Genomic DNA, 18,317 nt, shown 5'->3' on the forward strand with positions numbered 1-18,317 from the left:
TACGATTCATTGTGGTTGTTTCTTCAACTATGGGCCCTTTTGGATCTGTGTGTTTTTACAAGTAACATAAAATATCATTACATATAAATCTTTTGTTTGTTAGCCATTTCCAGCGGTTGTTTCTTTCATTTGTTCATCTGAAGGTCATTTTTTTAATAAAACTGCCGACTCCTTTGTCTTATCACAACTAGCATTATGTATTCTAATTTTATACAATTAAATAATATTTTCTTACTTTTGCACAATTGAAAAAAAAAACTACAGCTTGATTGGAATTTGGGAAAAAAAATGAAAACTTCATTAGAATTGACGTACAATAAAAAAGGTTATTTTCATCTGCCAAATGATATTAACATTGCTTTGATAATGTTGTCCCCTTAGCAACAATCAAACTTCAGGAGTTTTTATTAGTTTAGCAAAATAAATTGGTTTCTTTTATCGAATTAACTAAATTGGGTAAAAAAAGTTTTTTTTATAATTAATTCACATAAAATAATTATTAAAATGTGTATTTCACCCTTTTAAAAGATTATAGTTTTAAAAATATATTTTTTTCTGATGGATTTTTAAGACTGAACATCTGGGCTGGAAACAAGGTGATAAATCTATCCATAGAAGACATTTGAAAAGCAAAAAAAAAAAAAAAATCAAGAATTTTAATGTGTTCTTTAATATAACAAAATAAAAAAAGTAAATAAAAACAATATCTGTTTGTTTTAATGAAAATCAATTCCTGGGATATACAAGTATTTGTAGTTGAAACAAAGTTGAACATTTTCTTAACCTGAGGTTTGGGAACTCTGGTTACAGTTTTGCTGAGAATGCATTATTTTCTCTTTGTCTTGCTTCTCGGGGACCTTCTTGGCCTCATACAGACAGCTGCTTTTGAGCAACGATTTGGTACTAGTACTTTAAATTAATGAAGTGCATTTAAAGGCAGCAGATGCACGCTGAGATGATGTCTTTAAAGGGCATCGTTGCAGAGATCTCAATGTTTCACTCTCTATGCAAGCCCATTGCCTGAGGCCGTGTCTCTTTAAAGCAGGAAACTCTCTGAAAAGAGTTGGCTGAAAATGCCAGCCGCTAAGGATAAGTTTCAGTATGGCCGCTGCTAAACAAGAGACGAAAACCAACAAAGCAGGAAATGTGGGCATTGTGCCCAGTCAGATGACTATGGATAGGTATGCATAAAGTAATTTGGCCCACAATGCAGCGTTCTGCACAAGGCACCTTGATTGTCAAAACCACTTTGAGATTTAACAAAGAAAAGCTGTCTGATGCAATTAGGACGGTGTCTTCAGATGGACAAATGTGTCATTCTTCCTTCAGAAATTACTGTCTAAAATGTCTGTTTGTATTTCTCAGCCTCTTTCGAATGTGTCAGACTTTCCGCCTCTCAGAATAACACTGCTTTATTGAGGCACGAGGCAGGGTACTGCTCTCATCAAGCGTCCTTTCAACACGTTCCAACTGGGACATGACACGCCAGCTCTGCCACCCTGCCCAAAAATAAGCCAGCATATAGTATTTGTGTCTAGACAGGGTTGTGTGCTAGTGGACACCCACTGAGGAAAGTGAGATGTTATTGATTTTTTTAAAAAGTGACCACCCGGAGTGATGGATTGCTTTGTAAATAATCAAATGGTGTGTGACTTAATGTGTTCTGAGGTTGAATGAACTTACTGAAATGGCATATTTTTGTTTCAAAACAGTGGCTGTTTTATGAATTCTTGTTGGTTTATCTAAGTGCTTGTTTTTCATGAACTGAAATGTTTCTCACAGAGCAGTTTCAGTGCTAGTGAGGATTTATATAGAGTTTCCTCAGTGACATTCATAAATTTTAAAGTGTCCCAAACTTTTTTCGTGCCCTATTCTAGGTATATTTTGGGGATGAAAAAAAAAGTTCACCCAAGCTAAATCTGATAGAACCTGATGTTCTGGATTCTATCAAAAGGAAAAAAATGCTTCAGATGTTTTTTTTTATTTTTTTATTCTAAAACATTAATAGTTTTTATGGTTTGGGTTAGTATAGTAATTATAACTTTGAACTTTCTATTCATTAAAGATTCATAAAAATAAGTCTTCAACATTGATAATAATTCTTGAGTAGCAAATCAGCATATTAGAATGATTTAGAGATTTTGAAGGATCATGTGATGATGAAGACTGGAGTAATGACTGCTGAGAATTCAACTTATCCATCACAGGAATAAATTATATTTTAAAGTATATTAAAAAGGAAAACAGTTCTTTGAAATAGTAATAATAATGCACAATTGACCAAACAAATGCAAAGATACCAAAACCATGAAAATTTCTTACCAACCCAATTTGAATAGTTGTGTGTGTAATATATATACAGTATATATGGTTCTTTCATAAGGAAAACTTCCTGTCATTGCAGTGTTATGCGGTTGCTAAAGCATTTAGAGGCTTTCCTAGAGTTTTATTTTATTTTATTTTATTTTTTTAGTTACTTACTAGACCTGTGTGGTTTTCATATTTGCTCAAGTCAGTAAAGTCCACACTCAATTTTCTATAATATAATAGAGAACATATAATATTCTTTAGTTTTGGTTCTTTTAAAGATTTATCTTAAATCTCAAGTCTGATCACTTAGAGATGTAATAGCACACCTCTTCTCAACAATCCTCATGATTTGCGGCATCATTCAGTCCATAATGGGACAAGTTACATGCTGAAGTGTAATTAGCGGTTTGAACACTTTAGCAACAGTATCTTGTTATTGCATCTAAACTTGTTTGTGTGTGTGCACTTTTCTTTCATTCTGCTGTTTTTCCTCTGCAGGCACTGCCATAGCTCAGCTGACGGATGTGTCCAGTCTTCAGCAGTGTGAGGTTGATGGGCGCAGCACGGTGTTTAGTGACAGGACCGGCATGGTGAAAGCTGCTCGCATGCTGCTCTCCTCTGTTACCAAAGTCCTGGTGCTTGCAGACTGCATCGTTATCAAACAGATCATAAGCTCTCGCAACAAAGTACGTATTGTCAGCTGAGTCCAAGTACTTGTGCACTGGCCTTTACAAACACTCAGAATGGCACTCATCTTTCCCTGTCAAGTACAAGAGTACACAGCCACACACACAGGCTAGTGGTTGCTCTCAGATGCTATCCCTGCATGGCCACATATTTAGAGTCCTTCTGCTTTGGAGATAATTGAAGAGACATGGCACAGGATAAAGTAGGAGGCCTGTCTTAACATCCATGTCGGTGAGATGAGGAAGTGAACCGTGTCTATGTGTGTGCGCCTGTTGGTGCTCTCAGGTCTGGAGCTAATCATGTCCAGTTAGTGATGTTTGGATGGCCAGGCAGCAGAACAGCTCTCCATTAGAGAGAAACACAATTGAATTTGTCCCTGACCATTCCTGATAACGCCCACTTCTAACTACCTTACCTCAAATAGAGGCTTCCCTTATCAATGTTCTCCAATGCGAGAGTCTCCGACTGCTTCCGCTGAGCCTACTGGTACATATAAGAGTTTTCTTTCCTACACATACTCGGGCTTTGCTCTTAAAGCACAGTTTCTGCGGTGTATGACCACTAGTAATATGTAACTTAAACATGGTATGGGGTTTAAGAATTTAAGAGTATTTTTCTTGTTCAAGAAACTTTGCCATGTTAAAACTATTATGTTATGGAATGGTTGCAACTATCATAGCTATTGTAATACTTAAAAGTATGTCTGCATGTTGCAATTGTCAAAAAAAAAAAAAAGTTTAATTTATTTTTATAATAATAATAATATTCATTCTCAGAAAATGTAATAATAATAATTACATTTTAAAACTGCACATTTTATCATTTTAAAATAAAAAATAATTATTTAAGAATTAAAAATCAAATAAAAGGCATTTTATTTTGTTTTTGAGCTAGGTGTGACGTTTTCATTTCAGAAAATAAAGAAATGCAACTGAAATTGGGGGCTTTTTTAAAAAAAATCTATTGATCATATAGCCACGAGAAAGTAAAATCACAGTAAATCTGATTGTAATATCTCAATTGTTTTCTATACACCGAGACTTCTTTATTAAGCCTCTTGCTTCTCAGATCCCTAGTAATGGAAAGACTTCTCAACAGCTTCACACACTTTGTTCAGATTTGCCACAGAGCCTCTATGCTCTTACTGTATATCAGCAGTTGTCTCAGTTGAGTCTATTTTTATTTCTTAGGACAGACATGTGAGAGATAGCTCATTTCTGAATAAAACACATTATGAAAGTAACCTTTATGCAGTACATTTTCTCAGCTGTAGCTGTAGCTGAGAAAGACGTGGGTTTTATGTATGTGTGCAGGTGCTGGTTACCCTGGAGCAGCTGGAGAGAGTCAGCACTTTTCAGGAATTTGTCCAAATCTTCAGCCAATTTGGGAACGAGATGGTAGAGTTCGCCCATCTCACAGGAGACAGACAGAATGTAAGTGACACACACGCACACACACACCTGCTCACCCTCCAATCTTCCCTCACTTCACTTTACAGATAATCAAACACTGATAAGGTCACTTCCTATGTCAGATGTGTATAGCCGGTGTAGATGTACACATCGGATGAGGGGAGAAGGAGAAGATAATGGAGGGATTTTAGTTATAAGAACTGAACTGTGCTGCACACTGCAATTTCAATCAGCAGCTCTCAAACCCCACTGATAAAAACTTTTGGGGTAAGATACACTCGACCGCAGTGCAGAACAGATGGATGGTGCTTATTAAAAGGAATTCACAATTTTAAGGCTCATATCAGCATGTGTTTGCAATGCAAAAACATATGCAAGATAAGGAAATTGTACTGTGTTGATACATTTTTTTCATTATCAATGCTTTGTTGGGAAAAAAACCATATCATACCTGCATATGGTCAAGCGGGTTTCGCTGCTGTGGGGAGATTAGATATGGATTTGTCAAAAGCTGATGCTGATGTTGATATGGAGCAAGAGCTTTAAAACTGTGGTCAGCATGAGGCTGCTAATGGATCTCCTGAAAATGTGCCTGAAAAAGAAAGGTTTTATTGTTTTAGGGGGCAATTCAGAAAGATTCATTGGGGGATAAAACGGTGTCAAATGCAAGATGCTGCAAAAGATGCAATGGTCAAAAACTGCATGTTTGCGAAGAAAACCAATGGGATGGAAAATTGCGTTCTTTGTGAAAAGCCACTTATTCTGTTTTTTGAAGACTGGAAATCTTCATTAATTGCTTTATTCATTTTAAAGAACGTCTCGGTTACATATGGTAACTCTTGTTCCCTGAAGGAGGGAGCGGAGACGCCACGTCGGTGACCGACGAATATGGGATATCGCTTCGATAGACCAATCTACTTCGAGTGTAAACTAAATGAGCCAATGCACATTGGCATGCAATTATTGCATCCAGCTGCCGCTGATCACTGCGTGAGTATAAGAAGGCAGCAGGTGCAATGCATTCCAGTTTTTCGCTGAGGAGCCGAGCCGGGGACCCGGCAGCTCAGCGGTGGTACAGCAACCATGGCGACGGGACGTGGCGTCTCCGTTCCCTCCTTCAGGGAACGAGGATTACCATACATAACCGAGACGTTCCCTTTCAGTCGGTCACTCTCGACGCCATGTCGGTGACCGACGAATATGGGATCCCTATCAAAGCGCCATGGGTGCTGCCCCTTCCAGTGCCCTGTGCGAGCCGCCTGTGCCCCTATTAGGTGTAGGCCGGGGCTCAGAAAAAGTAGCTCCACTCACCGTAGTCAAAGCACTACCTCACTGGGTGAGATTGGATAACACTGGGAAAACGTACCCGGTCCGCTTGGAACCGGGACGCTGCGGAAGCCCCATCCTTCCGGAAGGAGGTCGCCCAGCCCGCAGCTCTACAAATATCTGTCAGCGAGGCACCACGAGCCAGCGCCCAGGAGGATGTAACACTTCTAGTTGAGTGAGCTCGCAACCTGAACGGGCAGGGCACATCCTGAGCCTGATAAGCCAGGGTTATGGCATCCACAATCCAGTGGGCCATCCTCTGCTTAGAGACGGCACTCCCCTTCTGCCGGCCTCCGTAACAGACAAAGAGCTGGTCTGAGGTCCTGAAGCTTTGTGTCCAGTCTACGTAGCACCTAAATGCTTGGACGGGACAAAGCAAAGCCAGGGCTGGGTCTGCCTCCTCCAGGGGCAGTGCTTGCAGGTTCACCACTTGGTCTTTGAAGGGTGTAGTGGGAAACCCTCAGGATTACCTGGGAGTCAGCCGGCCCGAACTCTAGGCACGAATCGTCGACCGAAAAAGCATGCAGGTCCCTTACCCTCTTGATGGAGGCCAGTGCAAGCAGGAGCAGAGTTTTCAATGAAAGAAACTTTAGCTCAACTGAATGCAAAGTCTCGAAGGGGCCCTGCTGTAGTGATTTAAGCACTAGAGACAGGTCTCAAGAGGGTATACAGGGGGACCGGGATGGATTTAACCTCCTGGCCCCTCTAAGGAACCTGACGATGAGGTCATGCTTACCCAAAGACTTCCCATTCACGGGGTCATGGTACGCAGCAATAGCAGCAACCTGGACTTTGAGGGTGGAGGGAGACAGCCTTCGCTCCAGCCCTTGCTGCAGAAAGGACAGCACGACTGCAATCGGGCATCTTCGGGGGTCTTCTCGGCGAGAAGAACACCACTCGACGAACACCACTCGACGAACAGGTTCCACTTCAAGGCGTAAGCATGTCTCGTAGACGGTGCTCTTGCCGAAGTGATGGTGTTCGCTACCTCTTGGGGTAGGTCACCTAGAACCTCTGCGTCCCATCCAGGGACCAGACATGGAGTTTCCAAAGGTCTGGACGCGGGTGCCAAATGGTGCCCCATCTCTGAGTCAGTAGATCCTTCGTCAGAGGAATTGGCCAAGGAGGGGCTGTCGCAAGGAGCACTAGTTCGGGGAACCAGGTCTGCGTGGGCCAATACGGCGCTACTAGCAAGACTTGCTCATCGACTTTGCACAGTGTCTGTGCTAGAAGGCTCACTGGGGGAAACGCATACTTGCGTAGGTCCCGCAGCCAGCTGTGTGCCAGTACGTCTGTGCCAAGAGTTCCAGTAGAACAACTGGCAGTGAGAGGTCTCTGGAGAAGCAAACAGGTCTACCTGAGTGCTTCTGAACCACCTCCAAATCAGCTGGACCATCAGGGGATGGAGTCGCCATTCTCCCGGGAGCATTGCTCGAGACAGCTCGTCGGCTGTACGACTGAGCAGGCCTGGAATATGAACGGCACAAAGTGACCTCAGAACCTTCTGACTGCAAAGGAGGAGGTGGCGGGCGAGGTGCGACATGCGACGAGAGCGAAGACCACCTTGTCGGTTGATGTACGGAACAGTCGCAGTGTTGTCCATTCGGACCAGCACATGCTTGCCTCATAAGAGACCTTTGAGACGGTTCAAGGCAAGGTGCGCTGCTAACAACTCTAGGCAATTGATGTTCCACTGCAGCTGTGGTCCCGTCCAAACCCCTGAGACTGCATGCCCGTTGTACGTAGCCCCCCAGCCAGTGGTGGAGGCATCCGTGTAAACCACAGCATGCCTGGAGATCTGCTCTAAGGGCACCTCTGCCCAGAGAAATGCAAGATCTGACCACGGAGTGAGGGTTTGGCGACAGGCTGGTGTAACTTGGACCCGGTGAGTGCCACGCTTCCATGCCCACCTCGGGACTCGGCCATAAAGCCAGTGCCGCCGTGGTCGCCATATGCCCCAGGAGCCTCTGAAAGAGTTGGGACTGCTGTCCTGCTCTTGAACGTATTCAAGCAGGCTAGCACCGACCGCGCACGTTCCTCTGTGAGGCGTGCTGTCTGTTCGACCGAATCCAACTCCATAACGAGAAAAGAAATCCTCTGCCACGGTGAGAGTTTGCTCTTTTCTCAGCTGACCTGAAGGCCCAACAGGCTCAGGTGCCGGAGCACCACATCCCTGTGCTCGCACAACTGATCTCGAGACTGTGCTAGTATCAGCCAATCGTCTAAGTAGTTGAGAATGCGAACACCCTGCTCTCTGAGAGGAACGAGAGCTGCCTCCATGACTTTTTGTGAAGACACGGGGAGACCGGGACAGCCCGAAGGGCAGGACCTTGCACTGATATGCCAGTCCTTCGAACGCAAACCGCAGAAAAGGTCTGTGGCGCGGAAGGATGGACACATGAAAGTACACGTCCTTCAGGTAGATCGCTGCAAACCAATCTTGGGGACGGACACACCTGAAAATGCGTTTCTGTGTCAACATTTTGAACGGTAGCCGATGGAGGGCCCGATTCAAAACTCGCAGATCCAAGATCGGTCGTAACCCACCGGCTTTCTTGGCTACAATGAAGTACGGGCTGTAAAACCCCATCCTCATATCGGCTGGAGGGACCGGCTCTATCGCGTCCTTCGCCAGTAGGACTGCGATCTCTTCCCGCAAGACAGGGGGCGATCTGAATCGCATAGCCGAGGCTTATGGTTCGCAGAAGCCAGCGAGACGGGCTGGGTAGCGCTGACCAGGCGCTTAAAAACCGTACAAGCAGGATCAGCGGAACCACAGCCGTATCCGCAGTGGGGCAGCGAGGTGGAACACAGGGACCCAACTCGGGCGGCTTGTGAGCAGGCCGGAGTGGGGTGCAGAGCTCACCTGGTTCCACGGGTTGGCAGAGGGTGCGTGAGTAGGGCCTTTGTTGACGCTCTCGAACTGCCCGCTGCTGCCATCTGGCGAAGGAGGAGGATGAGTGAGGTCCGGTGCTTGGCCGTCCGCAACTCTCCGTGCCCTCCTGGGACCCAGAGAGGAAGAAAACTACTCTCCTGTCGAGATTTCCAGATTCTCCGCCTGGCCCTCCTACAGGGGAGGGAGAGGTGCCTTCACCATCCCCCAGAAACCAGCTACCTCTCTCTGGGTCACCCGTCCCGGGGCCTCTTGCTCTTCTGCTCACCACCAAGTTTGACGGGGGCCGGGACGGGAGGGGAAGGAGTGGTGGTCCCCAGAGGGTTGGTTCCCTGCGGGGTTTGCCACCACTGTGACCCTCAAACCACCCGCGCTTCTGCCGGAAGTGGTTCTCATCTGTCAGCCACCAGAGCGAGCCCCAGATCACGGCCACGGCAACGGGACTCCGCCCCCCTGAAGGTAGCGGAGCCTGGTTCGCAGCTCTGAGATGGTCATATTCCTGTAATGAGAACATGACTCATCCACGAAAGCCACCTCAGCGTGCTCGACGCCCAGACACGTGAGGCAGCGATCGTGACCATCACCCGTTGCCAGGTAACGACCGCACCCAGAAACGCACGGGTGAAACGGCATCCTTATAAGGACGATCCGTCGTCTTTACAAAGACGCACCCGTGAAGCTCTTTAAGAGAAATTTGCTCTTTAGGAAATGCTCTTTTAGTGCTGAGGCGCACAGGGGAATTGGCCGCTTGCAACACGACAGGGGTAGTGCAGCCTAAAGTGTGCAATCCACTCGACACAGGAACGACCGCCGCTGAAGCGCCGTCTCGCCAACACACGAAGCTTCCGAGAGCGTGCTGAACTCGTAGTTCACAGCAGACACAGTTGAGCAGAGCGATACTAACGCTCGGCTCCGAAGCGAAAAGCTGGAATGCATTGCACCTGCCGCCTTCTTATACTCACGCAGTGATCAGCGGCAGCTGGATGCAATAATTGCATGCCAATGTGCATTGGCTCGTTTAGTTTACACTCGAAGTAGATTGGTCTATCGAAGCGATATCCTATATTCGTCGGTCACCGACGTGGCGTCGAGAGTGACCGACTGAAAGGGAACTACATTTTAATTTAATTGTATGGACAGTTATAGATTTTAAGTATTAGATAAAAACAAATCCTGTTGTTTTATGGATTTCTTTTTTTTAGAAATGTTTAGAAGTGTTCATTTCTTCTTCAAGGCAATGTAGTTTATGCTTGTATACTTTAAATACATTTTAATTGAATGTAAAATATTTCTCTTCAGATTTATGTGCCACAATACGCTCGATAGAAGGTAGATGCACTCAATTTAATACAACAAATATTTTTCAGATAATATTTTAGTGAATAGTATACTTTATTCTTTAGTGAAATGACAAATTAAATAATTAACAATGTAAAGGCCAAACAACGTATTGTCTTTATATTACACTTACTATTTTTCTATATTTTACTATAATTTTACTATATTTGAAAAAGTCAGTCTCTTGTAAGGTTATCCCAATTTTTGGAGGGTTCTTGGTATCAAAAATGTAGAAAATCCCTGATCTTTATAGTAGAGTGGGATATGGCCAGTGTAGTACTGATTTACATTGGGAAAAGCGAGCTAACACTATGGCTTTCATTGTGGCTCAATATCAGCCTTCACGATTGCTCGATCACCACATGAATCCATTTATTAAAGCAGCCCCCATCAGAAACTGGTTTCAACTGATTTTCTTGCAGTGCATGGCCAGTTCTCCTCCCAAGGCCTCCTCCGGAGTTCCACCATGATTAGTAAAGTAGTAATATGAATGACGTCGAGAACTGATAGGAAAGGCTGTCTCATTTCAAAAATGGAGCTTCTGTGTGTTTGATAATGTTTCACAAACACATCACGTTCCTATCTCTGCAGAGCTTTCCTGCCAATCTGCGGCCTCCATCTTTTCAGTTTTATTCAGAAGAACATAATAACAGATAATCACTTCTCCTTTTGTGAGCCATGGCTCCCAGCCGGGGTGAGACAGATCAGGTTCCTCTCATTCTCTCCATCATGCACACACACAGTCTGTCAGTCACAAATCCCTAATGCCTCACGGCGCATCGAGTGAGCGCAGCTCTATTGAGTTATATTCCAGCTCGCTCCGTGTCGGTGGAAGGCATTATGTCAGTGCTATCTCTTCTAAGGACCAAATTTACCCTTCATTCTTAGCAAGACCTTGAAAATGAACTTAGAATGGATGAATTCAGTCCTGTAGATCTCCTGACATCCTGTGTCAGACGGTTAAGATTCAAGTCAAGTGCACTTGATATGTTAGAAACATTAGTTTTATTACGATTCGGTCTGATGCGTTTCTTAAGCACTTTGTGGAAATCTTATCTGAGCTAAATTGATAACACGGTGTGATTCCAGCTTTGTCTGTTGCAAGCGAACGATGAGGTTAAACCTAAGCTGAGATTTCAGAACACTTGAAAGCACTCGAGGCCTTGCATGTTTTCTCATATTTGTCTTGTGGATTCTTGTTTTTTCTCAGGATCTGAAGGATGAAAAGAAAAGAGCTCGCATGGCCGCCGCACGTGCTGTGCTGGAGAAATGCACCATGATGCTCCTCACAGCCTCTAAGGTAGGATTGTGGAAGAGAGTACCATCTGCTGTCTAAAACATGTTCATTTCAACGCATGTAATTGTGCCTAAAAACTTGAGTGTGAATGTTTTTGACAGGGGTTTTTAAGATACATATTTAGGAATAAGTTAAACAAATGAGGAAATGATTTGTGGTGGCTATATATTCTGACACATATTATCATTTTGAATATGCCTATGATCACATTACATATAATATTTAATTATCTATAGTATACTTTACATAACTATTTATATATATATATATATATATATATATATATATATATATATATATATATATATATATATATATATATATATATATATATATATATCCTTTACTACTGTTTAGAAGTATGGGGTCTGTAAGATTTAGTTTTTAGAAACGAATAGTTTTATTGAGCAAAGATGGATTAAATAGATCAAGAGTGACAGTAAAGATATTTATAATGTTACAAAATATTTCAAATAAATTAGAAATAAAGAGTCTTGAAAAAAGTATCACAGTTTTCACAAAAATATTACGCAGCACAAAGTTTTCAACATTGATAATGAATGTTTCTTGAACAGTAAATTATATTACAGTTTTAAATATATAAAAATAGAAAAATTATTTTATATTGTAATAATATTTCACACTATTACTGTTTTTAGTGAATGTTTGATCAAATAAAATAATCAAATATTTATATATAAAAGTTGTGTATAGTAATTTTTAATTATATATTGAAATTTTAAATGGAAATTTTACATCAGAACTTTTCCTGCATGCATAAGTGTGAAAACTTGTACACAGTTATTATTGAATGAGAGTGATTATGTATGTTCACTGCTTTGTACATGTGCCATGGTTTTTACTACGGTAATATCATCATATTTAGTACACGCCATGTTATACATCCCTTGGAGTATGGTATGCTATATAGTTTTCACACAGCACCATTGTTGTCTATTGGCTGTTAAAGTACCATGATATTATCATCTGATACCACGAATAATACTTTTTCATAAAGGGCTTTTCCAAAATTGAGCTTGTTCATTTCTCTAAAAAGGGTGTTTTCCTTTCCTCATTCTAAAAATGTAATAACATTCTGTTTACATGTCAAATTTTGCAGCCACATTTTTGTTGTTCCTCTGCATTTTGAAGATAATTTGTGTTCCTCTTTGCCTCTCAGACTTGTCTGAGACATCCAGACTGCGAGTCGGCACGGATCAACAAAGAAGCAGTCTTCCAGCGTATGCGTCTGGCCCTGGAGCAAGTCATTGAGATTGTGACTGACACGAGGAGCGGAGGGGAAGCCAAAGCACTTCCTGTCAGCATCTACGCTGGAATTAAAGACTTTAAGGTGCAGGTGTAGGCCAAGGGCTCTTCGATGGATAAAGTTTCTCTTTTAAAGACTTGTTTAAAAAAAAAAAGTTTTGTTCAACCAGTCCCAAAAATATATGCTACAGTTCAAAGGTTTCGGGTTCTCTTTTTTTTATGAAAGAAAGAAAGGAATTGATACTTTTTAGCACAGGCACATTAAATCAATCAGTTGTAAGAGTAAATACATGTTTAATTTTACAAAAGATTTTTCGATTTCAAATAAATAATGTTCTTTTTAACTTTCTGTTCATCAAAGAATCCTAAAAAAATATTTATGTTTCCACGAAAATATTAAGACAAAACTGTTTTCAACATTGATAATCATTAAAGAATGAATTACATAGTAGGGCTGCGAAATGATTAATCGTGATTAATCGATTATAAAAATAAAAAATATATTACAATGGAAACCAGTTTCTTGAAATTGTAATAATACTTCAAAATATCACTGTATATTTTATCAGATAAATGCTGCATTGGTAAGCTTGAGAGACTTTTCTTAAAAACATTACCAAATCTTACCAACCAGGTACTTCTGAATACAAATGATTTTTGGTGCTACTGAGATTACACACTTCACCCATTAAGGTGCCCTACAAAATAGTGATAATTATTTTAAAGTTATGGATGGGTTGAAAAACAAATGAAATGCAGACATTAGCCAATAACTGGTATACCATGAATCAGTTTCTCACCGGATGCTTGTGTGCGTGTTTCAGGTTAATGTGGGGGGTCTGAGAGACTCTCTGTTCTGTGTGTCCTGTGAGGCTGTGGCGGCTCAGCTGGAAGCTCTGGTGGAAAAAACTGAAGACTTTACAGACTCTGCCTACACACGCCATGAGCAGAGAGAGACAATCATACAGCTCTGCCAGATCACACGTCAGGAGACCAAACAGCTCATCAGCACATGGAGACATGCGGTAAGAGGGACACATACACACATTAGGGACTGCACCGACCAATCATTCACAGTATGACTTGAGTCTGACTTGATTTTAACAGCAGGAGGAAAATGCCAAACTGCATCTCAGTATAGCTGTATGACACTGACTTTGTGTCTTTAACTTGCTCTCTTATTCATATCTTAACACAAACGTTTCACTTGGTATGTATATCTGTCCTCCATGTCTTTGTTGTACAGTGTGTTGTTGAAGGATGTTCTGCATGTCTCTCCTCCGGAGAAGTAACTGCCCATGAATCTCACACCTTTACTGTGCCTCATATGACTTACAGTGCAGATATATAGGTGTTTATTCTTTCCTGCTTCCTGCCTTTGGTTTCTTGTATAAGCTATTCATTTGCTGTCATTTTGCCATGATTTCTTTTATTGTGCAGCAGCATACATTTCAGACAACCTTTATTGATAAATGATTTGTTACATGAGTTGACTCTAAACCTTCTGGTGTATTTAGAGGGATGAAACCATAGAGGGATGAAGGTAAAGAGAAAGTCACAAAGAAAGAAAATCCATAAAAAAAAAACATGCACTCTCTAATGTTTTAATAGGAGCATTAATTTGAAGGTTGATATAAACTGACATGGTATTCATTGCTATACATTGAATGGCTTGAGAAAGAAAAACCCTGTTCAAGGAAAATGATTGAGTCACTGCAGTGTTTTTTTTAAATACTTCTTTTGTTCACTTTGCATATATAGGAAAATTTCACCTTTTTTAATTCTTAGGCATTTGTCAGACGTGACTTCCGGTGCTTTAAATGTGTTTCCTGGGAATTAAAACCCTGACCTCAGCATTACTAGTACTATTATCTCACAAGAATACATGGCGAATATGAATAGTAGCCTAAAATGTATGAAATGCAGGGTTCCTACTATCAGGAAAAACCTAAATACTAAGGAATTTAAAATGATTCTTTTCCTGGCCTAGGAAAGTCATGGACATAAATTAAATCTTTAAAGTCAAAGAAAACTCCTGGAATTTCTATTAATATAAGAGTTGCTAGTTATTCGCTGATCTATTTTGTGTTAAAAAATGCACTTAGGTATGTAGTAAAAAGCCACAGTCTGATTTGCTACCAGGTTTTTGAGTTGAATGATACATAGTGGAATAAGTCTTAATTTGATTGATTTTTTTAATTTCAGTAATCAAAACTAGAAGCTAAAAAACTAAAAAGGTCATGGGAATGTATGCGACCTTTTAAAATGTTTTAGACACTTGATAATCTTAAAATCTTGGAATTTTAAAGGTCAATGAAACATCTAGAGAACTGTCAAATAATGCAGATAATATAATACATTCAAAAGTGCATTTGTGATGCTTAATATTTTTGTGAGTATTTCATGAATAGAAAGTTATAGAATAGAAAAACAGCATTTATTTGAAATATAAATCTTCTATAAGAGATTTCACTTTGCTTTTGGTCAAATAAAAAAAAAATAGCTGATCCCAAAGTTTTGAACAGTAGTGTATGATTACATATGATTACATTTAACAATCCAGTAGAACAGAACACCTTTGAATCTTTATCTACTTGTGGCAGTGTCACTGACGGTGTTTCTTTATTTATATATACATATATATATATATATATATATATATATATATATATATATATATATATATATATAAAGAATTTACAGATTGTTAGATCCCAGATTTCTTTATAATGTTTGTATTTTGATACATTTGATTGTTTTCTCATGTGTAGTTTTTGAGGACGTAATGCTTGCTTGTCTCATAAGGCCAGATGTTTGATGTGTGGTCCTCGCTGCAGCTGACTCTGCCCAAGAATCGCCCACTTAGACAGGAAGAGACCAACATTTAAAGTGACAATTTGTTTTGTCTTACACGCTATTTAGGGAAGGACCAAAATAATAGTTTAGTGTGGAAATTTGAAACAGTCTTTTCAAATGATAGACATTATAATCACAATTCCTGTTCTCCAAAAAGTAATAAATAAACAACACAAAGTGAAATATACACTTCTGCTTGTAGAATACTAGCTTGTTACAAACTTCTAATCTAGTGATTTGTTCATCCTCAAGAGCACTCGGTGTATCAACCCGGCACCTTTGTAACATGACTTTGATCCAAATGAAAAGAACCTGTGTACTATCACTCATGGACACCATAAAACCAGACGATCGGGTTTGAAATATCCATTTAAACAACCTCTTGACATTTTTAAGTGCGACTGTCAGTGTACAGACCATGGGCGTTAATTTTCTTCCCTCAAGCAAAGCATTTCTTCTTTCTACGAGTCCTTGAATGTTTATGACTATGTATACATCTCTGCTGTCCTCAGCCAAAACTTATTTAGAGTTTTGAGCATTGTTTTTACATGGTAATATCTGGGTTGTTCCCCACTTTTCCTGTCCACCATTTCAGTGACAGAAACATTTGGAATGTGTTCACTGAAGTGCAATGACTGTTTAAGTCCCAGTGGGACGTCTTGGAAGATGAGAGCGTTTCAAACATTCACACGGCTTCTGTGGTGTGTTTGTGTTGACACCCTGCCGTAATCCCATCTGAAAGCTATTCCACCCACCTGTCTGCCTGTCCTTCTTTTGAGAAAACTGCAAATAAAGACTTTCATGTCTAACAAAGTCCATCTTTCAGGTTGCTTGGGCCACTGACACTTGTGTTGAAACTTGACGGCTCTTTACCATGGATGATGCATGAACAACTGGTTGAAAATCATCCTGTTTGCAGTGTGTTAAATTCCCTTTCTATCTTTGTTTCTGTTTTTATGTTACCCTCCAGCAGCAATCCCTTAAAGCCAAAGAGGCCACGGACGAGATGGAGCTCTCTATTTTGAAGACTTGTCAGAGTGTCAGTGATCTCAGGCGAGAGGTGAGATTCTTACGACAGGCTACGCACAGGGATTGAATCCCACGAGCCAAAGCATCTAAAACAAAATCACAATCTTTCTTCAATAGCAACCATCCCAGTGTTCCCTGTATCAATTATGTTGAATTTACAGTGCCATAACATATTTACTTCATTAGTGAATTTGCGTTTAAGATGACAGCATATCTTTCCATTGCATCATCTGAACATATAAAAACATATTGGCTTACTGTAATCTGATTCGCGTATAAATTACTCTTATAAAATAATTCCTTGTAAGGTAAAAGTCTGGAAGAAACTGCTTTGTGAAACTTAAATCCATACAATTGCATTTTCATTGCAACTTAACAATACTGTAACATAAATTATATAAAAAATTATTTGTTGACAGGCATTACAGAATAAAAGAATACTAAACCGTATTCTAAAGAAATACAAAAAAAAAAAAAAAACATTGTCCAGATGCAAACAGTTAAACAAATTGCAATTGTCATTTAAATTAATGACCAAAACACATAAAATGCTTTCTATTTTTAGTTGAAAAAAATGTCATTTAAACATCCCCCTTAGTACAATTTCTGACTGGTTGTTCATACACTTCATATAATTCATATTGCTCATAATAAATGATAAAAACACTGAAGTATGTTGCTAAAACAATATTTTTTTCATGTAATGAATACTAACACATAGGGAATTTTTAGGAAACACTGCTCAGTTCAGATAATTGGACTGTTATCTTTCGTTCAGCTTCATAGGGTGGCGGTGGGAAGGGCCACTGAGCTGCTGAAGCTGCATTCAGATCATCTGGTGCTGCAGGCCCTGAAGGCCTCCGGTGGGGATGGAAACCTGGAGGCCGTGGCTGATTATGCTGGCACACTGACCGAACACAAAGAGCAACTGGTGGAGGTGAGCGGATTTGATTAGAGAGCATATGATTATATTTGCTTATATTTATTATGATATGTGCATTCAATACAGATTGGTGCATTGTAGTGCATTTAACAATAGCTTTGCTGTATAATCTACAAAAGTTTTTGAGAAATTTAGTGTAGTGCCATTTTATTCTATTTCAGACTTGTCGTTTGCTCTGCCACATCTCGGGGACCAAGCCGCTGGAGATCACCTGTATTCACGCTGAGGAAACTTTCCGTGTCATTGGACCTCAGGTAAACAGAGAGGTTGTCTGCTTGTAAAGTAGGAGTCTGACGTCTTAGCAACTGAGACCTTTTTTTCAAGACTTTCAGAGACTTATGAAATATAAGAGAACGGAAGAGTTAAGGCTTTTTTTTAATCACCAATGCTTATTTGACATATTTTACACTGTTGTTGTTGACTTTGCAGCTCTGATTACAGAAAAGAACAGCAGAAGCAAACACACTTACACACACAGGCATAAAGTAGCAAGACATTGCAATTAAAATGCATTTTCAGATGGATGAAAAAAAAAACAATTCATACATCAAAATCATCTTTGCGGTTCTTGCTTGTTTTCTTTTTCAATACAAACAGTATGACATGAAAAACAAAAGGTAAGATTGGGCCAATATGCAGAATGTAATATTTAACTAAGTATATTTGCAGTGCATTTCTTCAGCACGCTTCATTAGCATATCTGATTGCATGCAGGAATGAGTGTTCTTAGAGAGGGCAACCTCACCTCACCAACCAATAATGATGAGGCCTAAAGATCAGGCAGCCAATAAGGGCACAGCGGGTGAGCGGCAGCTTCAGGGGTGCATGATAATGAGTTGCTTTATCAGTAATTCCAAAAGCCATAGGTAATTACCAGCTGGATCCACACCCTCAGCGGAGACGAGCTCTGCTTCGCTGTGTTTGTTTTTTGAAACCTCCTCCCAGTAAGCTGTAAATCAT

General features: G+C 40.6%; 1 protein-coding gene across 4 annotated transcripts in view; it reads left to right on the forward strand.

Moving 5' to 3' along the window:
• Positions 1 to 18,317, forward strand: part of LOC132145454 (alpha-catulin-like) — a 70,179-nt gene that overhangs the window by 42,697 nt on the left and 9,165 nt on the right. For 3 of the 4 annotated variants that reach the window (XM_059556502.1, XM_059556500.1, XM_059556503.1), the window contains 8 exons: positions 2,809 to 2,996; positions 4,311 to 4,430; positions 11,177 to 11,266; positions 12,444 to 12,614; positions 13,354 to 13,554; positions 16,356 to 16,445; positions 17,193 to 17,351; positions 17,519 to 17,611. In XM_059556502.1, coding sequence (XP_059412485.1) covers positions 2,809 to 2,996; positions 4,311 to 4,430; positions 11,177 to 11,266; positions 12,444 to 12,614; positions 13,354 to 13,554; positions 16,356 to 16,445; positions 17,193 to 17,351; positions 17,519 to 17,611 — 1,112 coding nt within the window. The remainder of the gene's footprint in view (positions 1 to 2,808; positions 2,997 to 4,310; positions 4,431 to 11,176; positions 11,267 to 12,443; positions 12,615 to 13,353; positions 13,555 to 16,355; positions 16,446 to 17,192; positions 17,352 to 17,518; positions 17,612 to 18,317) is intronic. The other variant, XM_059556501.1, reaches the window with a different exon arrangement.

The sequence above is a fragment of the Carassius carassius genome, chromosome 8 (assembly GCF_963082965.1).
Source record: "Carassius carassius chromosome 8, fCarCar2.1, whole genome shotgun sequence".
In the NCBI taxonomy this organism is placed as follows: domain Eukaryota; kingdom Metazoa; phylum Chordata; class Actinopteri; order Cypriniformes; family Cyprinidae; genus Carassius; species Carassius carassius.